The 23,473-nt window shown below is 35.7% G+C and overlaps 1 protein-coding gene across 1 annotated transcript in view; it reads left to right on the top strand.

The window, feature by feature from the left end:
- The window catches only part of LOC101628148 (spermatogenesis- and oogenesis-specific basic helix-loop-helix-containing protein 2), a 71,707-nt gene that overhangs the window by 2,994 nt on the left and 45,240 nt on the right, over positions 1–23,473 (top strand). The window contains 5 exon segments of the mRNA XM_012723169.1: positions 9,748–9,846; positions 10,066–10,119; positions 14,836–14,912; positions 15,780–15,795; positions 17,575–17,592. Coding sequence (XP_012578623.1) covers positions 9,748–9,846; positions 10,066–10,119; positions 14,836–14,912; positions 15,780–15,795; positions 17,575–17,592 — 264 coding nt within the window.

The following is a 23,473-nucleotide window of genomic DNA, read 5'->3' as shown; positions in this document are numbered from 1 at the left end:
CGACGAAGTACACCGCTGAGGGGAGCAGAGGGCAGGTCAGGAGAGGTCTGCCACACCATGTGGTCACCTCTGGGGCAGGCAGGAATTTAACTCATGTGGAAGCGGCTTTAGATTCTCAGTGCTGTGCTTTAACCCGCTGCGCCACCAGGGAGGGCCTATTTGACATTTTTTTGAGTCTTGGGTTCCTCATCATAAAATAGGCAACTAAGTTTATTGAATGATTAAATTAAGTAATATATGTAAAGCATCGTGTGCTTACAGCACACCCTAAATGGACGTATTAAATGGATTTTGCAGTGTATACGAAGGAAAAAAGTGGACATGACATTGAGTGAGAGGCTAGTACTGCTTCCGGTGTCATAAATGAATATTTCACTTTCGATGGAGAGAAACACGCTCCACATATCCCTTCTCACAGGCTTCCTTGTAAGGAGACACAGGGAATGAAGAATGAAGAGTAGGAAATAAGGAGGATCAGGAAGCCCAGTAGTGCCATTGAGGCCTATCTGTGTGTTAATTCTGAGTTAGCCTGTAGTCTTCTCTAACATGGAAATGCTACTAGCTCATTAATTTTCCAGGAAAAGTGAAAGAAGAAATTCAGCTGCTTTTACAAATGTGACTTTAGTAAAAAAAAAAAAAAAAAGGTATGAGATGACATTTTTTACCTCCCCCTTTTGGAAAACCTATTATGAGCTACAACTTGAACTGAATAGTCATCTGGAAAAGGAATTTTTTCACTCAAAGAGAAATTGGAGAAACTTCGCGGAAATCCTTCTGGTATAAAAGCAATGATAGAAGCAATGATGTGTTAAAACTCATAAAATTTCGATTGCTCCTATTTGCTTTGTTGTAGATAGACTCTTCTATCCATGCTTATGAACAGATGTCAGTGGTGAGTAAAAGATGGTTACACAAAAAGAATAATTGAAGGAAATTATTTCATCTTCCCTCATAGATTACAAACAAAAGTTTAAAGATGGTGGCAAGGCTCAAATTAAGTATTTTGTTCAGTGGAGCGGCTCCTAGAATGTGAGGGATCCTGTAACAAGGCCCTCGGTTTCACTTCCCCCTTACAAAGGGGCTTCTGTTTCTGGCGCAACATGTAAGAAAGAATCTCAGCAGTCAGACTAGGAGCAATCTGAACACATCTATTTCTAGTTAACACAGAAATACCTGTCTTACACCTATCTCAAATCATTTCCTTTCCAGTGTCTCTGGAATATACATATATACACATTCACATTCTTAGATACACATACACATTATATACTATACATCATGTCATGTTATATTTATAGAGCATATATATATATGTAAACCAAACAGCAAATACCCACATTATCCTTTACCATGAAACTTCATTTGAACTGATCACCCCCTTCTTCCCAGCCCAGTGTTATCCTTTGAGCACTAGTGCTGATCCCTGATAAGTTATTTAAACATATATTTAATATTTTACAAAGCTCATTCATTTGTTTTCCACCCCCATTCAAATTATATTCTCAAAAATGAGAAGGCTCAAAGCATGACATACTCTGGGTCCATAGGACACTTTAAAAAATAGCCTGTTACTTAAGAGCTCTTGCTGAACTTTTTTCAGTAAGAAATGTATTCAAGAATACTCAGAAAAAAACATGGAAATATTGTATAAGAAAAAAAGAAAGAAACCAAGAGGGCTTGATATGAAAATTAAGATATAATACTCAGCTGAACTGGCAGGATTTATATTATACTAACTTGTTCTAATGATATTCCATACAAATTAATTTCATGTCTATTAACTGAGTCTTGCAACAGTCCTGTGAGGTAAAATTTAATATTATTCCTTTTAAAATATGTGACATAAATCTTAAAGAAATTAAGGGATTTGCTCAGAATGAAAGTCTGGGACTATGGTACTAGATTTTCTCCCTCTAAAAACACCTATGACCACTTAATTACAGCATCTTGTTGCCAATAGCCTTTCTATGAAGTTTACCAGAATTAACATGCTTTAAATATAAGTAGACCACTGATTTGATTGCTGTAGTCCAAGTGTCCTGAGGGCTAAAACATTTATGGAGATTGTTCTTTCAATAAAAGTGCAAACTTTTAGTTAAAGAAATAGAAAACACTTATGTTTTTGCCAATAATAAGTTGGCAGAAAAATAAGTAAATTTGCACTACTTTTTGTTATTTTTAACCAGATATATTCTTATTTCTATGTCTTGGAAATTCAGGAAAACAACATTTTTTAGTCCATTAGAAAAACGGCAATTTTTTTTTGTCTGCCATGGAGTTATATTGCCCCCTTGTGGTTTTTAAAAGCTGCTGTAAGGGCTATTTTAAGTTTAGTGCTTAACTGGTAGGCAGAATTGTAATGCTACTTATAAAATAGGAAATAGGGAATACTGGCCACCTACTTCTTGATAGTCCTCCCACAAGAAACTGGGTGTCATTAGCCTCATGAATAGCAGGAAGTGCTGGTATGACATGGTAAAATACCTTAGAGCATAACCAAGAATATTTAATTGTTTTTCAAACCCTTGCCTTAGATTCTTTTAACATATTCATGTTGCCAAAATATTTATTTTCCTTGATGAGGTCTTGTTATACTTAAAGGAATGCTGACTCTCTAAGGGTCGGCTCTTCAGTGTCTCCTGATGTCATGAAAGTACAAGATATTGCTCGGAAGAAACAGATCATCTGAAAAATAAGATTGAAGATATATCACTGGGGGATACTAATATTTAAGGTGTTAGGTTAAGAGAGGATTTGACAAAGATAATTGAAAAGGAAAAATATTGAGAACAAATGAGAGAGAACCATAAAAGAGAACATGACATGAAGCAAGAGAGAAGGTTCTATAACTGTTCAGTAGAAACATGTTCTCCAAGAAGCTTCTGGTATAGGAAAAAAGTACATGGTCCAAAGTTCAGGTGAAGAAAAGAAACAGGCAAATGCCAATTAGAAGAAAGAAAATTGGGAGAAAGTGTGTGATCGTGGAAAAATAAGAGTGAGAAAATAGAGTGTCAACCACCTTACCTAGAAATGTGACTTTTGGAATTTGATTTTCATGACTCAAATTCAGACTATGGAACACTAAGGAGATGATTTCATCTCTCTGAGGCTTACTTTGCTCATCTATTAAATGCTATGTGTGTGTGTATAATCTGTATAATGGTGTGTGTATGTATATATATAATTAAGCTCTCTTGCAAGTTTGTCATGAATATTTTTAGAAATATATAAAGCAAATAGCATTTGGCCTAACATAGCAGGTATTGAGTTAGTTCCTTACTTCCCTTCTCTTGATAAAGGAGAAGTGAAATTTCATTAGAACAAGTCTGTTGTGAATAATCTTTAATCCAATTAGAAGGAATAAGGGCAAGGGAAAATCTCAAAGATTTGTAGTCTGATTTCACTTATGAAGCTGTGCTGTTATATACATTGTGTATCTTATTAAAACTATAGTAGAATTGTAGTTAGTGAAGCAGGGGATTTCAACAGGAATTTAGGGCCCTACCTGGTGGCACAATGGGTTAAAATCCAGCACTTGGAACCTAGCACTAGCCACTTCAGCTCAAGTTGGATCCCTGGCCAGGGAGGTGACCCACATGGCGAGGCAGACCTCCCCTGTCATACCCGCTGCTCCCCTCAGCAGTGTACTTCATCAATCTGCCTGTTCTGTTCCTCACTCTGTCTCTGGTGAATCCTCTCATCCCTGGCACCTCTGCCTGTACCCCAGTTCTGTATGCATAAATAAATAAATCTTTAAAAAAAAAATCAACAGGGATTTAAAACTTATAATAAAAAAGCACAAAACTTTTACTTCCCTTGAGTTAACTGGGTAAACATTTTAGAGGCCCTTGTGGTTGTTTACAAGACAGAACCTAAACACCCATCTAATATTCTTTCTAAGAATTCTTATCCATGTCCAAGAAAGATCTGTAGACACTTGCTGAAGACTAGAATCTGTTTTAAGCATTCTAATTAACTAATTAAAAATGAAGGCCAATTAGGTAGTGTCATCTCTAATGAGCAATGACTATTTTCCAGGCTCTCATTCCTTTTTCATTGGCCTTCAGTCTTCATCAGTCACCAATTTAGGAAACGAAAGTAAGGATTTAGCCAAACTTTTTTTTAAAGATTTATTTATTTATTCATACAGAACTTGGTTACAGGCCAGTAAGTAAATAAGCCAATAAGTAAAATGTTTTTCTGAAGTCTGTGAGTGCTCTAAAATTAATCTAGCCCATGCAGGGGCTCATGGGAAACTGATTTATATAGCCAGTTGACCAGATGTACAGGGAACAATGGAGAATACTTGCAACTGGTATCTGAAGTTTAAGGAGAGCTTATGGAAACTTCCAAACTATACCTGGTTTAGTCAGAAGTACAGGTAACTACCTGGGCTGAAAGTCTTTAGGACTGAACTCTTAACTTTTGGAATCTCATCCTAATACTTGGTAGATAGTGTCAGAATTAAGCTGAATTGTTGGATACCCAGTTGAAGTCAAGAATGGCTGGTTGGGGGAGTAGAGAGCCTCTCTCTTCCACATGGAAAATTAGTGACCATTCAAAAGAGCCATACACTGACTTCCAACTCCTTATTCATTGTCCTGCTCTCATCTTTTGCTCATCCTCATGTCTCATGCTCTTTTCCTAACTGTGACAATTATTTCCTTCCTTTGTTGTTATTCAGATTCTTCTGTAGTTATGCTGCTTCCTGAGGTCTGCACAAACATGCAGCCCATTTGGACTTTCCTGAGGGTGATGGCCTCAATGAAGCATCCCATCCATCATGCTCTGGTCATTGGCACCTTCAGCACATTCTGAGGAATTTTGTTTCTTAAATCATGAATATATAGATTAGAACTAGGTAGTCAGGCATTAAAAATCAATAACCTCAGAGAACTATAGATACCCATAAATATATTTGTGACTAATGTGACATAATGAAAAGATTAATGAAAACAAATTGGATTCTCAAGAGTGCAATAGAAACAAAGGAAGAAATGGAATCCCTTCAGCTATCTGACTGGCGCTAGATCTTTAGAATCGATCCACAGCTTCCTGAGGTATTGGGACACAGATATAACCAAGTTAGTGTTCCCCTCAATGATCAGAAGGTGAATTTGCATATAGTGAGTGGTAGCCTGAGTCTGTTACAGATTTTATGTATCAGTCTAATAACAGCGTTGTCCACAAGGGGGCACTTGGTACTTTGTCATGAAGGATGCTGTGTTCCTTCAATGGCTACCAGTGAAAAGTATTGCACATCTAGGAGCATGTCTAGTCTTTATGTGATTAGAGCACTTGCAGGTGCACAACAAAATTGAGAGGAAGATACAGAGATTCCCCATATACCTTCTATCCTACTGGTAAATAGCTCCCATCATTTGCCAGAATTAATTTACATTAATTGTTGTCTCATATTTTTCTCTTGTAAACATCCAGTAGTGTGACATTTTTTGTATATAGTTTTTAATGTGTGCTTCAGTATAGCAATTACCATTGTTTCAAAAGATAGGAAACCAAGAGATCTTCCTTTGCTATTTGTGATGGAGAAAAATGACATTTTAAAAAACCTATGTAGATCTGATTTCAGATATGTAAATTATGTTCTGAAATTTCTTATTTTTACCCTATGGGTTCAATTTACTGTTATGAAATCACCTTTTACAAGCAAGTTAAAGAACATAGGCGAAATATGATACTACCGGGAATGTTAAGAAGTGATTAGTATCAAAAGATACAATAGCTCTTACACGATAGAATTAATTTTGTGTGTGTGATTGTTTTGGTTAATTTCATCTTCCATTTAATTATAACTTTAGTATGTGTCTCCAGCCTATGGGTTTCTAGTATGTGACTTCTAATTACATCATCAGATAAAAACAGCTGCTGGGGAGATCAAGAGCATTGTATTATGAATCTTCCCATGAATTTAAAATGATGGGATGAGAGAGTATGTGTTTCCGGTAAAATAATTTTAAACTGTTTAATAATTTTGGAATCAGTAAAAGAATCAAATCCAGAATGAACCTTAAAGTTATTGTATAAGTATATTTAATATTAACAATTTTAAAGGATTTTGATTAGAATACTGGTTTTATAAATAATTACAAATATCTTTACAAGGATCAGAGTATGTCATACTAATGAAGTTTTCACAAAATATAGAATGTGTTCTTGTTTTCTCCCTGGGACAATTTTTTTAAATTTTATTTTATAACAGTTTATTTTTACATCATTTTGTACATTTTTTACATTTTTTTTTCCATCTCAATTGTAATCCCCGTGGGTTTCCCATCACCATGTCACCCGTGTGCCATCACCATAGTTCCCTGGGACAATTTTTAACATTAATTAATAAATAAAGTCTTTATGTATTTAGATAATTTTTATGTGCACAATAAAATTGAGAGGAAGATACAGAGATTTCCCATATAGCTCTCTACCCTACTGGTGTTGAGCTTCCTTCATTAGCAACGTCACTTACCAGAATTGCTTACATTGACCTATCATTAATCACTCACAGTTTACTTGAAGGTTTAATCTTGGTATTTTATGGAATGTATCTGAATTCCATGGATTTGGATAAATATATAATGACATAAATCCATCATTATAATGCCATACAGAATATATTCACTGTTGTAAAATCCTCTGGTTCTGTCTATTCATTCTCTTCCCATTCTCCCACCCCTGGCAACAACTGGTCTTTTTGCTATCTGGATAGTTTTTCCAGAGTGTTAAGTACATGGAACCAGATACTATATATTTTTTTCAGATTGAATTCTTTTTTTTTTTTTTTTTTTTTTTTTAAAGATTTATTTATTTGTACATATAGAACTGGGGTACAGGCCAGAGGCTCAGGGGCGGTGAGAGGCTTCACCAGAGACAGAGTGGGGAGCAGAACAGGCAGATCGATGAAGTACACTGCTGAGGGGAGCAGCGGGCGGTCAGGAGAGGTCTGCCACGCCATGTGGATCTCCTCCGGGGCAGGCGGGAATCGAACTCATGCGGAAGTGGCTTTAGCTTCTCAGTGCTGTACTTTAACCCGCTGCGCCACCAGGGAGGGCCCAGATTGAATTCTTTTACTTCACGAAATACACATTTCTTTTTGGCATCAAACAAATTTCATTGTCTGGATTACCACTTTATTTATTTATGTACCTAGTGAGGTACATCTAGGTTGTTTTCAAGTTTTGGCACTTAATAAATAAAGCTGCTGTCAACATCTGTTTAATGAGGACATACATTGTCCTTTGGGTAAGGACTTTGGGTAAATATGTTGTATTATATGGCAAGAGCATATTAGTTAGAAACCACGAGCCTCTCCTAAAGGAACTCTACCATTTTTGCATCCCCAGCAGTGAGTGAGAGTTCCTGTGTGAGGATGGTTGCTTGTTCTACAACCTTATCAACATTTAGTGTCACTGGCATTTCAGATTTGGGCCATTCTAAAAGATGCATAGCTATACCTCATTTTTTAAACTTGCATTTCTTTGGTACAATACAGTGTGAAGAATCTTTTCCTATGCTTATTTTCCATTTGAATATTTCTTTTGGTAAGGTATTTTTAAGGACTGCTTTTTAATCAAGTATTTGTAATTGTCAACTTTTAAAGATTTATTTGTGCATACAGAACTGGGTACAGGCCCGAGGTGCAGGGGCAGTGAGAGGATTCACCAGAGACAGAGTGGGGAGCAGGACAGGCCAACTGGCGAAGTACACTGCTGAGGGGAGCAGTGGGTCTGTCAGGAGAGGTCTGCAGTGCCATGTGGGTCAGCTCTGGGGCGGGGATCAAACTCACGCTGAAGTGGCTTCAGTTTCTTAGTACTGTGCTTTAACATGCTGTGCCACCAAGGAAGGCCCTCTAATTGTCAGCTTTTACTTAAGAGTTCTTTGTATATTTTGGATAAGTCTTTATTTTGTATATTTTACAAATATTTTCTCCCAACCTATGAGTTGTTCTGATTTTCTTCATATAGTTTTTCACAGGCTAGAAGTTTTTAACTATATTGAAGAATGGTTTATTAGTTCTTTCTTTTATCGATAGTGTCTTTGGTGTTAAAAGGCATCACCATCCACAAGATCTTTAGGTTTTCTCTTATGTTATCTTTTACATATTTATAGACTTGCATTTTATATTTTGGTCTGTAGTTCATTTTGAATTAATTTGCAAAGGATGGGAAGTATGTGTCTATATTCATTTATTTATTTATTTTTGTATGGGGATGTCTGATCCTCTGGCACCATTGGTTGAAGAGTATTTTTACTACATAGTTTTACCATAGTATTTGTACACAATATTTCCATAGTATTTGCCTTTGTCAAATATCAGTTAACAGAGCCCTCACTGGCACAATGGGTTAAAGTGCAGTGAAGCTATCCACAATCACTGCAGCATGAGTTCAACCCCAAGCCAAGGAGGTGACCCACATGGCATGGCAGACCTCCTGTTTCACCAGTTGCTCCCTTCAACAGTGTGTTTCAGTAGATCTGCCTATTGTGTTCCCCATTCTTTCTCTGGTGAATTCTTTCACCCACCACATGTCTGTCTTCTACCCTAGTTCTTGTATATATAAATAAATAAGTCTTAAAAAAAGGATCAGTTGACAAAGGACCTGTTTTTCCTTGGACCTAATTTTGGGCTCCCTATTCAGTTCCATTAACCTTTTTGTCTTTTTTTTTTTCTTTCACTGTCTACTATAGCTTTATAGTAAATCTTGCAGTGTATAATGTAATTACTCCATCTTTGTTCTTTTTCTTCAATATTATGGTGTCTATTTTGCATCTTTTAGAATCAGTTGTCAATATATATAAAATAACTTGCTGGGGATTTTATTGGGAATTTACAGATCAAATTTAGAAAACTGACAGCAATGTAGAGTTTTCATCATGAACATGGAACTATCTCTCTGTTTATATTGTTCTATGATTTTGTTCATCAGGGTTTTGTAGTTTTCTCAATAATCTTGTACATATTTTATTAGCTTTACACATAAGCATTTCATTTTGGAGGACTTGTAATTCTCACTGTATGGCATCATTGGCCCAATGTCTGGCCCGTGAATGTTTGATGAATATTTTTTTAGTAAGTGGATGAGTTTTGAAATGATACCACGACAAATAATCTACTCAAGATGGAAATAGTAGCAAAATAAAATTTAATCACAATGAAAACATATTAATAATGGTTTAGCCTTAAATACACAACTGAACAACATCCTGTTTGATCAGTATTCTATTGATCAATATTCCAGAACACGTGCTTTCATCGTATTACTTTTTAAATAATTTCCAACAGTGCCCAGTGCTTACATTACGTTACACTGATAATAATGGCATGGATACATACAGGATAATTGTTTAACATGAGCTGTCTTCAAAGTTGGATTACCTAGGCTCTAATTCTAGTTCTGCCATTCATTAGCTGTGTGTTTTCAGGCTAGTTATTTAACCTCCATCAAATGCAGTATTTTCACTGGTAAAATAGAAATACATTAGCCACCTCAAAGACTGCAGTGAGGAGTGAATGAAATAATCTTTGGAGAGCACTTAGCATAGTAAATGGCATATCATCAGGATTCAATAAATATTATAATAATTATTATTACTTAAACCATGCATGTTATAGAATTACAAGGTCACAATTTTATGGGGTAGAAGGCATTCACCAGTGAATATATTGATGATAATTTTTTACTATTGTTTAAAACACTAATGCATGAAGAAATTTGCTATTTATACTTTTAGGAATCTTTAATTACATTACTTAAACAGCAGGAGAGGAAAGAAAGGAGCCTTGAAAGTCAAGTGAAAGTCTATGTGCTCAGACTGGAACAAGAGACAAAAGTTTGCTCTTATTCTATACTAGGAAATTTAACTGAAGCTACCATGAATTTTAGTATATTATCTACAGATCTATACCATTACCTCATAATTTTTATAAAGTTATTTCCTACACATTTTTTTCCCTAAAAAAAAAAAGTAGACACAAACTTAACAGCAGTCTTTCTAGTTCTACCAATCTACTCTGATGGTGGATTCATTCCTTGTGTGTCTCTCCTGTAGGCTTACCAGAAAACCAACAATGAGTGCTGTACATGCCTTGCTGAGATATCCTAGGTAACTTTTCAAATTTTTACTTCCAAATTGGAAGGTTCCTCTTCCTATAAATTATGTTTTCCATTTTTCTGGATTTTTATTTGGTGGGAAAACAGATAGAAAGTTACATACTTTCTAATAAGGAAAACACATAACATTTATTGAAAGGTTAGAAAAAGATGAAAATTCCAAATAAGAGAATATCTGCTTTCTTAGTTATTCTTTTAGTTTGATCTGTGATTACTGGAATTCAAGCAAATAAGCAGTTGTCATTCTACTATCATGTTATTCAAGGCATTTCACGTCATGATTGAGCACATGTGATCTAAGGAAGCTTCAGTTGCTGTTACTAATGTGTGTACTTGCAAATGACAAGACAGAAAAGTCATCAGCAATAGTGGGTAAGAGGAAGCTGGGACTTCTCATGATGACTAGGAAATCGAGATAAATGGTATCGGATGGTAGAATCTCTTACTCTGGAAAACAGACAATCGATTCAACACCTAGATATCCTGGTTGGAATCTACAGGTGCTCTCCTGCCTTCTTCAGACTATGCATTGTACTTGGAATATGCTGCATATTCCTTACATGAGAACTCTGTTTCCATTAAGACTGAGTGCAAATGCTCTTGATGAACACAGGAGATGCTAAACACCAGGCTTTTGTCTTCTCAAATTTGCAAATTTGGTTTTGAATCTCAGCTCCCTACTTATTTTGAATCTCAACTCAAGACCTTCCTGAGTCTTGATTTCTTTCCTGTCCTGTAAAAGGAAGATAATACTATCTTGCCAGAGATTATGAGTTTTTAAAGATAATGTATGGAAAGTGCTGAGTGAAATTCCTGGCACATAATAGGTTCTAAATTCCAGTTGATTGTGAATTTTATTTTCCTGTTTTTCTTTGCTGACCTCCTTGCCTTTCTCTCTGTGACAGAAGCATCAGAATTTCTATGTGCTTTACCTTGTTTGTCTGAAAAATTCACTACATGGAACAGTTCCTATTCTGATTATGCAGGATCATCGACCATAATATTAAAGCCTGTTTTACCAGCTTCCCAGAATGATGTTAATCCTATTCCTCAGTATGTATTAATAAGAATTTTCACTTTTGAGTAAATTGTTTACATATAAACAAAATGGCTAGGACCATGTGGACACGTTGGTGACTGCAATGTCACTGAATGATTTGCAGTTCTTTTGATGCTTAGTACCTAAACAGCTGAATCTTTGACAGATAACTAGAGCTCTTGACTGAGTCTGCGTTTTGTACTTCTACTTCTCACTGGTATTACTGAAGCTGAGTTTCCACAGTTAAGAGTTGTGGATATAGCATAAATATTACTTTTTAAGAAAACACAGACCTGCTGCATTACTGAAAAGTCAGGCAGGAAGACTAAATGAAGCTTATTGCAATGTTACTTCTATTCCCATTAACATAGAATTTTAACAATTAGTCTGAGATACTTGAATATAATGTGATTTACGATAAGTAACCTAAGGCCAGTCCATTTTATTGTTAGGAAGTTCTAATTGTTGGAATTGTTAAAGCATCATACAACACTCCTCATTTTCCATCCTTGAAATGTCCTTTACATTCTTTGATTTTATCCTATCCTTTGAAGAACGTAGAAGTATTAACTCATCTTTAAGGAGGCTTTTCAAAGATTTGAAAACAACTATTAGTCTTCCTAGCTGCTTGTGTGTTGTTAGTTGTTTGTTTTAGCTAAAATAAGATACATTAGTCATTCCTTAACACATAGTTTCCTGACTGGCCATAACATTCTTAACTGGCCATAACAGGTGTTAAGATCCACTAACATGAGGGGTGGTGCTTGAGGTTTAACCATCTGTTGTAATACCAGCAGGGAGATGCTGTTTCTCTAGGCTGGGCTGCAGGTGACAAAGGTCAAAATTTGGAGAAGGCTTCTGAGATCTATGTGCATGGAGTTCAAAACATCTCAGGTTATTTCAGACCTAGATTTATACTATTTCAGGGGTATATAATCGGAGACACCTATTATATTTTTTAGGCTTTGCATTTTAGCACAGGTTGGCTTTTATCTCTCCTTGACTTGTGTGTGTGTATGTGTGTATAACAATATACCTCCTATGCAAGGGACCTTAAAAAAAAAAGAAAAAGAAAGCTAGCAGGGCCTACCTGATGTCTTAAGGGTTAAATCTCAGCCTTATAACCTGAGTTGGACCTCCAGCCAGGGAGGTAACCCCCATAGTATAATTCAGTAAATTTACCTATTCTGTTCCCCACTCTGTCTCTGGTGAATCCTCTCCCCTTCCCACCTTCTGACCTATACCCCATTTCTTCTACCCAAAAAAAGTAAATAAATAAAATGTTTGCATAATTACTTCATTTCAATCATACCCATTTCCTGATCAGTCAGTATCATTATATTATCAATCTCTTTGGACTAGCTCTATTTTGTTATTTAAACACAGAGCACCTCAGGTTTAAGTCTAGACTTGAGATGTCACTGCAACAGCCTAGCTAATAACATTTCATCCCAACCATACTTATTTCCTTCTCTGTTACCTGAGGGATAATTCTGAAATTCAGATATTATGGTAGCATTCTCCTTTAAAACCTCAAATGAGCACAGTATCCAAAGGATTTCAGTAAACTTTCTTGACACTGAAGATCCTCTCTGACAAGCAGTTCCTGACTCTCCAGCCTGTCGTTACACCCTGCCCTGCAGGCAGACCAATGAATGTTTGATTTCTGCTACTGTTAAGCTACTCTGCCTTTAGGTCCTTGCTGGCTGTTCTACCTAGAATGTCCTTCCCCTAGTTCTTAATTCCCTACTCTTCCATGTAGATGTCCCTCTAGTCTGAAATAGCCACCTCTGGTGTGTGCTTACAAAGCAGCCTCAGTAAAATACACTGAATTATACAATCTGTTTCGTTTAATTTTTTCTCCAACAGATTGTGATTACTATAACGTGGCTTTCTATCCTGGTACTTAATCCAGTCATGGCACAGAGTAGATGCTCAAAAACATTTGCTGAGTGCATAAATGAGTAAATTCCATCTTCTGGTCTGAAGTGTCCAAATTTGTCTCTCTTAGCAAATAATCTTACACCCCGAAGAAGAGTTCATCTGGTGTGAAATGGCTTCCTTTTTATATTCAAATCTATTAACATCTTTACCCAGCATTGCTGTTTCTCATCCTTTTCTTTTTTTATAAATAAATTTATGTACTTATGCATATAGAACTGGGGTACAGGCCAGAGGTGTGAGGTGTGTGTGTGTGTGTCAGAGAGAGAGAGAGAGAGAGAGAGAGAGAGAGGATTCACCAGAGACAGAGTGTATTCACCAGAGGCAGAGTGGGGAGTAAACAGGCAGATCCATGAAGTACACTGCTGAGGGGAGCAGAGGGGGGGTCAGGAGAGGTCTGCTGTGCCATGTTGGTCACGTCCCTGGCCAGTGGATCGAATTCCTGTTGCAGTGGCTGTGCTAGGATAGCCCTCTGCTCTCTTTTTAAATATTACCCCTCCTTGATTTTTTTTCAAAAATTGTTTTAAAATTTATTGATTTATCCAGACAGAGCTGGGTTACAGGCTAGAGGTGCAGGGACAGTGAGAAAATTCACCAGGAGTCAGAGTGGGGAGCAGAACAGGCAGATTGATAAAGTACACTGCTGAGGGGAGCAGCAGGCCAGACAGGAGAGGTCTGCTGTACTATATGGAGCACCTCTGGATTGGGAATCAAACTCTCACTGAAGCCACCTGGCCGGCTTTGCAGTGCTGCGCTTTAATTGCACCACCAGGGAGGTCCCCCCTCCTTGATTTCTATGACAGATTTTTAACTGGGTTCTTCTTTTGTTTAAATTATAGTCCTATATTTAGTGATTCTCCTGTCCCTTTAAAGTTTCTTCCCTTTATTTATTACAGAAACTTTCTTATTTCTCTGTGTGCTCTTAACAAGCGATCTCATTTACTAATGGTTTCAGTTGCCATCTCTAAGTTCATTAGTTTCAATTATTCCAGAATTGCAGGCTATATTTATAGTGCCCACAAACACTTTTTTTGTTGTTGTTGTTCTGAGGGAGTCTCAAAATAGACAAAAATGAACATATGATCTTGTATTTTAATTTTCGCCCACAGCTTCTATTGTTTTACCTACCTTAATGACAGCATGCATGTATTAATTATATTTGGTGTCTATTAAAAAATTTTAATGATCTCTACTACATGAATGATAGGAATTTTGTATCATTCTCTATATTTTAAAAATTGCAAGGACTGGGCCCTTCTTGGTGGCACAACTGGTTGGAGTGCAGCACTATGAAGCTATCCATAGCCACTGCAGCATGAGCTCGATTCCCAGCCAGGGAGGTGATCCACATGGCACGGCAGACCTCTGCTGTCTTGCCTGCTGCTCCCCTCAGCAGTGTATTTCAGTAGATCTGCTTGTTATGTTGCCCACTCTGTGGTGAAATCTCTCAACCCCCTGCACCTTGGGCCTGTACCCCAGTTCTTGTATGCATAAATAAGTAAAACTTTAAAAAAAAATTGCAAGGACTGTTAGGTTGAGATACAGGTGTTTCCAGAATGATTAGAAACTTGATAATGTTAGAGAGTCCCAGAATTTCTCATCTTTCTTTAGCTCTCCCTCTACATCTAAATGATCTGGGTATGAGCTAACTGAATATGGACTATTCTTATTATCTCTGAAATCAATCATGAAATAAAAGAATAAAATACCCAACTTTTTGTATTTTAGATCTCTGGCTCACAACAAGCTTCTAAAAGGCAACAGATGGATCAACTGCCTAGAATGAAAGAAAATCTAGTGAAAACGTATGTCTAACTATATCTTTCCTTTCTAATTAATTATATTTGCAAGTTAATGGTACTGACAAAACAGGTGTCTATTATATTTGGTAGGCTGAACTTCTAGATTTTATAGCAGCAACATACAATAACAGATGGCATGAGAACTTAAAGAAGTTTGTATTATCTGTTCACTATTTATATACATTTTTGTGGATCCATTTTTGTATTTCATTAAAATAATATTGCACCTAAGGAGAGTTTAAAACTACACCACTAACAACAGTATAAACAGCATAAATAAAATTGTCAGGCTTTTTGGTGAGGAAATATGTACACAGAAATAAATGTTGATGATAGTGCATGATAGATTGTTTTCCTATGTAAGCATAAACAATTGAGGATAACTAAAATAAAGAGAAATATTTTATGGAATTAGGAATTAGGAGTTTATATATATTAATACATACTTTTTTTTCCTGGGCCTATACTATGGATGAAGACTTATCAACCTTGTTTTATAGATTCGGGTCTTATAAAACCTTGTCCATGTAGGGAAATATATTCATATATAATTTAACAATATAAAAAAGGTAAATCAAGGTCTAAACACTGCTCTTAAGCAGAATGTTTGATATTCAAATATAGACACTCAAGTTTTCTGCAACATAGCAAATTTCTTTGGTGGAGTATCAGGGGATAGTAATAATTGTTCAATATCTAGATTTGGCTAGAGGGATAAAAGTATATTATTCATTGAATAATCATAAATACTTTAAAATTCATTATTTGTGTATATTTTCATTAATGTAAATATTAGATAGTTAAAACATTCAATTCTAGAAAATGACTTCCTTTTCATACCTATTAGTCTTCTGTGTTAGGGGACCCAAGACTACTAATATGCTCAGTGACTTGTTAGAATGACTCACAGGATTCAGTATCTTTTGTCCACAAGTTTAGAGTAATTATAATGAAAGGATACAAAGCAAAATCAGAGAAAAAGGTACATGGCACAAAATCTAGGGAAAACCAGGTGCAAATTTCTAAAAGCCCACTCCCTGTGGAATCACATAAAAAACACATAATTCCAACTATGAGTTGTGACGTGTGACGGCAGGTCAAGTATTATCTTCCACGAAACTCATTACATATTTATCACCCAAATTTTTTATTGGGGCTGGTCATGCAGGTACCCTTTGACTGGCACATACCAAAAATCTAGACTCCCTTAATGAAAGCAGATGTTTAGCATAAACTGTATTGCTAGTACAGTTTAGGCACAGAGAGCTATTCTTTTCATTTAAGGAAAGTTTTATATCATTGTAGGGAACTATTTTTTTTTTAAGATTTATTTATTTATGCATACAGAACTGGGGTACAGGCCAGAGGTGCAGAGGTGTGAAAGGATTCACCATAGACAGAGTGGGGAGCAGGACAGGCAGATCGATGAAGTACACTGCTGAGGGGAGCAGCAGGAGGGTCAGGAGAGGTCTGCCACGCCATGCGGGTCACCTCCGAGGCTGGGATCAAACTCATGCTGAAGTGGCTTTAGCTTCTTAGTGCTGTGCTTTAACCTGCTGCACCACCAGGGAGGGCCCATAGGGAACTATTTATTCCAAAGTTCCCAGATCTCAGCAAGGGGCCAACCTTGCAACCAGAGCTAAGAATAGCAGACTTATCTGCTCTGTTAACTCTTTCTGCACAACCATCCTAAGTACTATTTATTTTATATTTCCACAACATCTTAAACATCATTTATTTTTCTATCCAAATTTGTTTTTAAAAGGTATCACCTCTCTTTTAAATTTGTTTAAACAGTGAAGGGAGAGGTATTTTGAAACTAAGAATAAAACTTATTTTAATAATGTATTAACACACATACACAAATGAATTTATCTACCTCTATACTGGTTTAGGAGGGCAGTTTGTCTTCCACTGAATGTGGTTGTAGGTTATATTTCTCAAGGGATAAGCTCTGAAATGGAAATCAGCATACCAGCAGTTTATTAAGGAGCATTCCTAGAATGAAAGCTTGTGGGGGAGACAGGAACAGGTTTGAGAAGAAAGAATAAAGCTTTAGCGCAACTGCAGTCCCCAGTGCCCAAGTGTTGATAACTGCCCATGAACCAAATATGTACTTTCTCTTCCTTTGGTGGGATGACCTAGACCCTTAGACCTAAGAGTAGGAACTCTATGCCATGTCCTTTCTAGGCCATGGTTAAGATATGAGTCAACTAGTTGGCAGAGCTTTGGCATGACGTCGACTGGCATATGGACTTAGATAAGAAAGGCATGTGAAAGCGCATGCGTCTGGGGGAACACTCTTGAGTGCTGGGTCTGAGCTCCAAGAACGTGAGAAAATAGGTCATGTGAGCAAGCAGCCACATCTGAGAAAGATAGTAAAAGAGCTTATCAAGATAAATGTCTGGGTATATGCAAAGGCTTGGCCATCTGGGGCTGCACAGAGTGTTCCAAGATTTAGAACACCAGATATAGAGTTAGAATAAGTCACTATGCTATTGTTACTGCTAGAGATTGTCTAGATGAAGTCAATATGCTCTTGTTTCAGCTAGATTTGTTTCAGCTAGATGTGGACTATATAAAGAGCACGCTGCAAAATAAAGATGCACTGCATGCTGGACATAGCAGTCATCCATCTGGTTTGTCCTTCACAGGCATGCCTCAGGGCTCAGACCCACTAGAGGTCCACATTTACTTATTGTCAAAATTGGGCAAAATGACGTTGACAAGCACTCAGGCAGACTTGGCACTTAAGTGCCTACCCATCTATTCTTTATGTAGCAGCAGCTCTATGCATGTTGACAATCAATTTGTCTGTAGGGCCTTCCATGTTATCTAAGTCTGAACTTAGCTTGAGGTACTAGTGCATCTGAGATGGATGACATGTTCTAGGAAACAAGCTTATAAGCTCATCTATACCCTCAGCATACTCAATTGAACTCAGATGGAATCTCTTATGGACTCTAATTTTAAATATAGTAGTTGGCATAAATATGTGTTTAATGCCTTTTAAATGAACGTATGAGTGAATAAATGTGGTCACATAAACAGACTATACCCCTTTACTTCCGTAAATATTAATAACCCAAATAACATGTATAATAAAAATACATTTTTATATGCCTATAGTCTTACTTCTGAATAACAGAAAATATTTGCACATCATTTACCTGACAAGGGACTAATATCCAAGAACTCATACAATTCAACAAAACAGGAAACAAATAACCCAATCAGACAATTGACAAAAGAGCTAAATAGACCTGTCTTTAAAGAAGATATACAAGTGGCCTACAAGGACATGTACAAAGGCTCTATATCCTTGTCATCAGAGAAATTCTTGTTATCAGAGAAATGCAAATCAAAACCACAATGAGATACTACCTCACACCATATTAAAAAAAATCGGCAATAACAAATGTTGGTGAGGGGATGAGGAAAAGGTATTCTTGTATACTTTTGTGGGAATGTAGACTAACCCCACCCCAGTGGAAAAAATCAAGGAAGTTTCTTAAAGTTAATAATAGCTCTTTCATATGATCCAGCAATGCTACTTTTATGTACCTATCCACAGAAAACAAAAACACCAATTCAAGAGAAAGATACAACCCTATGTTCACTGCAACTGTGTCTTCAATAGTCAAGATATGGAAACTACTTAAGTGCCCAGCAACAGGATGATTGGATGAGTATATGCACAATGGCATACTACTGAGTTATACTATTAAGACGTGGTGAAATCTTGCCATTTGCAACAACATGGATGGCCATTCTCACAGGTGTAAGATGCTACTTCACTGTGGTGAAGTCACAGTGAGCATTTTATCATGATCATAAGTCACAGTGAGCATTTTATCATGAGTCTGTGGTCATCTGCATATCTTTGGGGAACTGTCTATTTAGTTTTTCTGACCATTTTTTCAAAAGATTTATTTTTACATATTTATATATAACAACTGAGGTATAGGCCAGAGTTGTGGAGGGGTGAGAAGAATCACCAGAGATAGAGTGGAGAGCAAAACAGGTGGATCTACTGAAATACACTGCTGCGGGAGCAGCAGGAGAAACAGGAGAGGTCTGCTATGTGGGTCACCTCCCTGGCAGGGAATCAAACTCACGCTGCAGTGGCTACAGACAGCTTCACAGTGCTGTACTTTAACCCATTGAGCCACAAGGGAAGGCCGTGATATCTTTCTATTACCTAATAGAATACCTTGTTGGCTTATTGTGTCATCTTCACTTACTATATCTTGTTTTGTTAGAGAAGATAGTATGTCATAGTTTTAATTTTATTGTAACTTTAGTTAATTTATAAGTTTGGCTTACTCATAGACCCTTATTTCTTGGGCCTGTTTTGGATTCATGGCCTCACTCTCTGTTTCTCAGTTTCAATTCAAATTTATAGGGCCAAGTATCAGAATGCTCCATTTCATTTATTTTGGGCACAGTTTTCCATATTAGGTCACTGCATGGCCTTGGGATCAACTGCCCTTGAACTGGCTGCCCTTCTAGTTGTGGTGAGATGACATAACATGCGGCTACTTATAGAAATAACTGCACTGTAATCTAGCTTCTTCACAAGGAAATACCTACATGAAGGACTGTGGGCAGGGTGAGCTAGTTGCAATATACAGTTCCTCCTGTGTGGCATAGAATGTTTGTTGTACAAACTGGTGGCTTAAAAATCATACTTAGTACTTGTTTTTCTCCAGGGGAGAACATACTTAAGTGCCCAGCAACAGGCTGATTGGATGAGTATATACACAATGGCAGAAGACGATGAATACCAAGAAGGGACAAGTAAAAAAGATTACAAGATCAGACCATCTTCCAAGACTCAACCAATGATTCCAGAACCGGGTGGATTTCTATTTCTTCCATTTTTTCATCTGTATTAATCAATTTGTGAAGTTGTTGTTCAATTTTCAGGGAATGAAATAAATGAGAACTATCAAACTTTAAATCTTCTTTCAGTAGTTTGTTTCTTTGTCTGCATGAAAGTAATTTTATCAAGTGACCCTAAAATATCTAATAACTGCTTTGTTTTAAAAAATATTTCAGAAACCTAAAAGTTAGCATCATTACAGTTGTTTTTAATATTATATCCCTTATCTTCTCTGATAGTGACATGCTATTAATTTTGGTTTTATTTATTTACTTAAAAAATGTGCATTCATTCAAACTTTTTGCTATTTTAGTCTATATTATTTAGTTTTTTAAACTCAGGGTTTCAGCAAAGATACAATTCAAATACTTTTTAACTTTCATTAGACCTACTAAGTATTGTGGAAACAGCCTTTAACTAGGAATCATTTTGACTATAAATAATCCCCACTTTGTCTTGAATTTATGAGATCTTGGTCAAGTTCCTATTAATTCTCACATAGGAAAATAATTGGGGCAAAATATACACCTTCTAAGATTCCTTATTATTCTAGAAAACAATACCTAAATATTCAACTATAAGGTCCTACCATTTAGCACATGGTAAAAAGTAAAATTATATGCTTATTAATTAATAGTGGTTTTATATTTACTATATTTATTTTCCTTGTTAAGCTAACTATTATGTATATCAGATTCCATGTTATTCAACAAATACTTGATTTTTATATCATGAGTTTTTTTTATACTAGCATTAAACTGACAATTTAAATACTAGTGGAATTATAATAGAATTATAGAATTATCACTGGAAAATATAAACAAATTTGTTTCTATGACATTGGGTTAAGTCACTTTGGGATTGGATTGAGGAATCTTTAAATTATATTAATTGAATACCTTATTATGTAGACTCTATAATGTTTAAGTGTTAGGTTTGCAGGAAGTACTTTGGGGATGCTTTTTAGATGTCAGAAAATGTCTTAAGAATGAATATTGTGGGGTGGGATAAAGAACTGAAATGGGGATTCTGAGATCTGTGCCTTAAAGCACAGTTTTGCTGCTTTTAAGTTTCTAACTTGTAGTAAATTACTCTTTGTTGCCTCACTTTCATCATTTATAGAGTTGAGGAATTAATTGCTGTGCAGATCAAGAATACTAAATAATTATTTTTCTAAAAATGATGGTATGTTAGCTTTTACTAGATGGGGTGGTATAAAACCACACCTATAAGATAAAAGATGAAAATACAAGTTAGTTTTGAAAGAACATCCAATTAAGGAAAGCTCTCACATCTGCTACCTAGTAAAGAATGATATACAAATACAGAAAATATTTTACCTAGTTCTAAGATTCTGTGTGGAATTTGTCATGGGAGTTTTTTTAAGTAAATATAACAATTTATTGAAATAACAAGAGCAAAAATGATAGCAGAGGTCTTCATTTTGTTTACTACTGAAATAAATTTTATGTTAATATTTGGTTTTTTTGAAGTGTTCAGAATTCATAAATCAAAAAACCAGACTCCAGTACGACATTTTAATCACTTTTGTCTTTTTGCCTAGTTTTCTGGCTATCACAAGGGCCTTAACTAAGTATTGACAAGTAGGGAAAGAAAAGGTTGGAAGTAAAGGAAAATTTCCTGCTTGAAGTTTTCTAAAGCCTATTTCATCAAGCTTTTCCATTGTTTATGTATTCTTTTCTTCAATTTCTTTAACACTGCTTAGACATATTACTCTAGTTTTACTACCTGCTTTGAAAACTAATTATATATTGGAATTATATACTAATATATATATACTAATTATATATATTTTCTAGGAAACTTAAGGCAGTCTATTATTTCAGTTACTTATTTTTATTACATTAAAATATCAGTATTGTTTCAATAAAGTTATCTGCCCTCACTTTCCTAACACACGTAAGTTATCTTTGAGACTTATTTTGTCTATCTTCATTCTACAAGAGAAAAATATTGGGCAGGTAAGTGAAATAAGCTTTTTATAGGTTATATAGCTTGTTAAAACACGTTTCTTTTTCCTCCACAAGTCTATTCTCTCTTCACATATCTCTGAATCGTTTTTGGAGTCAACCTCACCTTTAAAGAATTGGATGGTAAGTTTATATACCAGAAATATGTCTTTTGGTGTTATAAGTAAACTAAATTCCCTTTTTGTAGATTCTGCTGCAGCTATTTTGAGACAGTCAAAATAATATTGTATGTATGACTTTGTACCACTATGTTAACATTCTAATAGTAAGTCTTCCCATAATAACATAAACTTTATTTTGCAAATAACCATTCTAGATTGTTCTAAAGTTTTTGGGTGAGTTTAAAGATTGTTGTTAATTCTTTATTTTGTATGTTTGGTAAAATTTCACTGTCATCAGTTGAGCTTTTCCTTGTTGGGCAATTTTTGATTATTGATGCATTCTCTTTATTAGTAATGCCAACTAATTGTCACATAATTTTGTCCATATTTTTATCTTCTTCATAACATGAACAGAAAATTTGCCCTTAGTGTTCCATAAAGGTCAAAAGTAACACGTTTGTTTTTAAACTTGAAGCGTGCAAAATCCTTTTTAAAGTCCTTATAAAGATCCATTTTGCTTCAAGCCTTTTCCACTTATTTTATATTATCATGTAAACATATTTTTTCTCACTTTAATTGCTGAAATTTGCACTAAAATGAATGGACAGTCTTTATCTTGTCTCTCTTGATATGTAGTTGTGTTCTAGGAATAAAGAAGGGAAAGTTTACTTTGGTGATAAAGTTGATGGATCGTGACAAAGATGGTTTTGTGTTTACCAAACTATCTCCTTTATATGGAACACAGTTTTATTTGTTGAAGCAGTTAGGATATGCTCATTGATGCAGTATCAAACATACTTAATAAGTTGTACAGGTATTTGTATATTTTTTCAGTAAATAATCTTTCTTTGAATATATATGGAATTGAAATCAGCTATTCATTGATAGTGATACCCACTGGCCTGCTTACATCCACTCAGATTCTAGAATGTCCGTTGATACATTTAACTGATTTTAGTGTATTATTCAATCTGTTGACCAATTCTAGAGTCTTTTTTTTTTTTTTAATTAACAGACTCTCTTGCTTTTCTATCAATATATTTCTAGGACATTGCTCTTTTAAACAACCATTTATGGTAGAAATGCCTTATGACCTTATAGTAAAAAACAGGCTGGACCCAAACAGCTATGTCATGTAGCAATCATTGTCTGAGCATGGAAGGATACCAGTAATCATTTTTACTAATAAAAAATAGCATACCTGGCACACAGCATTTATGAAATATCATGGAACAGACTTGGAGAAACCGATGGTCCCTCGGAGTGGGCTATGTTCCTTCATTAGGCTTTGATTCTGCTTCCCTGGAAAAATAGTCTTGTCCAGTTTTTTCAGTACTCTCTGGTTCTCCGCCATAGGAGTTTCTTCTATTTCAATTTTCTTGCTCATATTTGAAGTGGGCGTTAGCCATAGGCCTTCCAGTGGGGGTGCATAACTTTTTAAAGCCTATTGTCTATTTGAACAAAGCTTGACTGGCCAAAGGTGGCTTTACGGTTCAAGTAGTCAGTCCTTGCTAGTCCAAATTTATGACTTCTGATATAGTAAATTTCATTAAGAGAGTAGTTAACAATACGTATAATAATACTCAT

Source organism: Condylura cristata, unplaced genomic scaffold (genome assembly GCF_000260355.1).
Source record: "Condylura cristata isolate star-nosed mole 26May11 unplaced genomic scaffold, ConCri1.0 scaffold00010, whole genome shotgun sequence".
Classification (NCBI taxonomy): domain Eukaryota; kingdom Metazoa; phylum Chordata; class Mammalia; order Eulipotyphla; family Talpidae; genus Condylura; species Condylura cristata.
The sequence above is the reverse complement of the archived record's forward strand: the minus strand, read 5'-3'. Positions and strand labels throughout refer to the sequence as shown.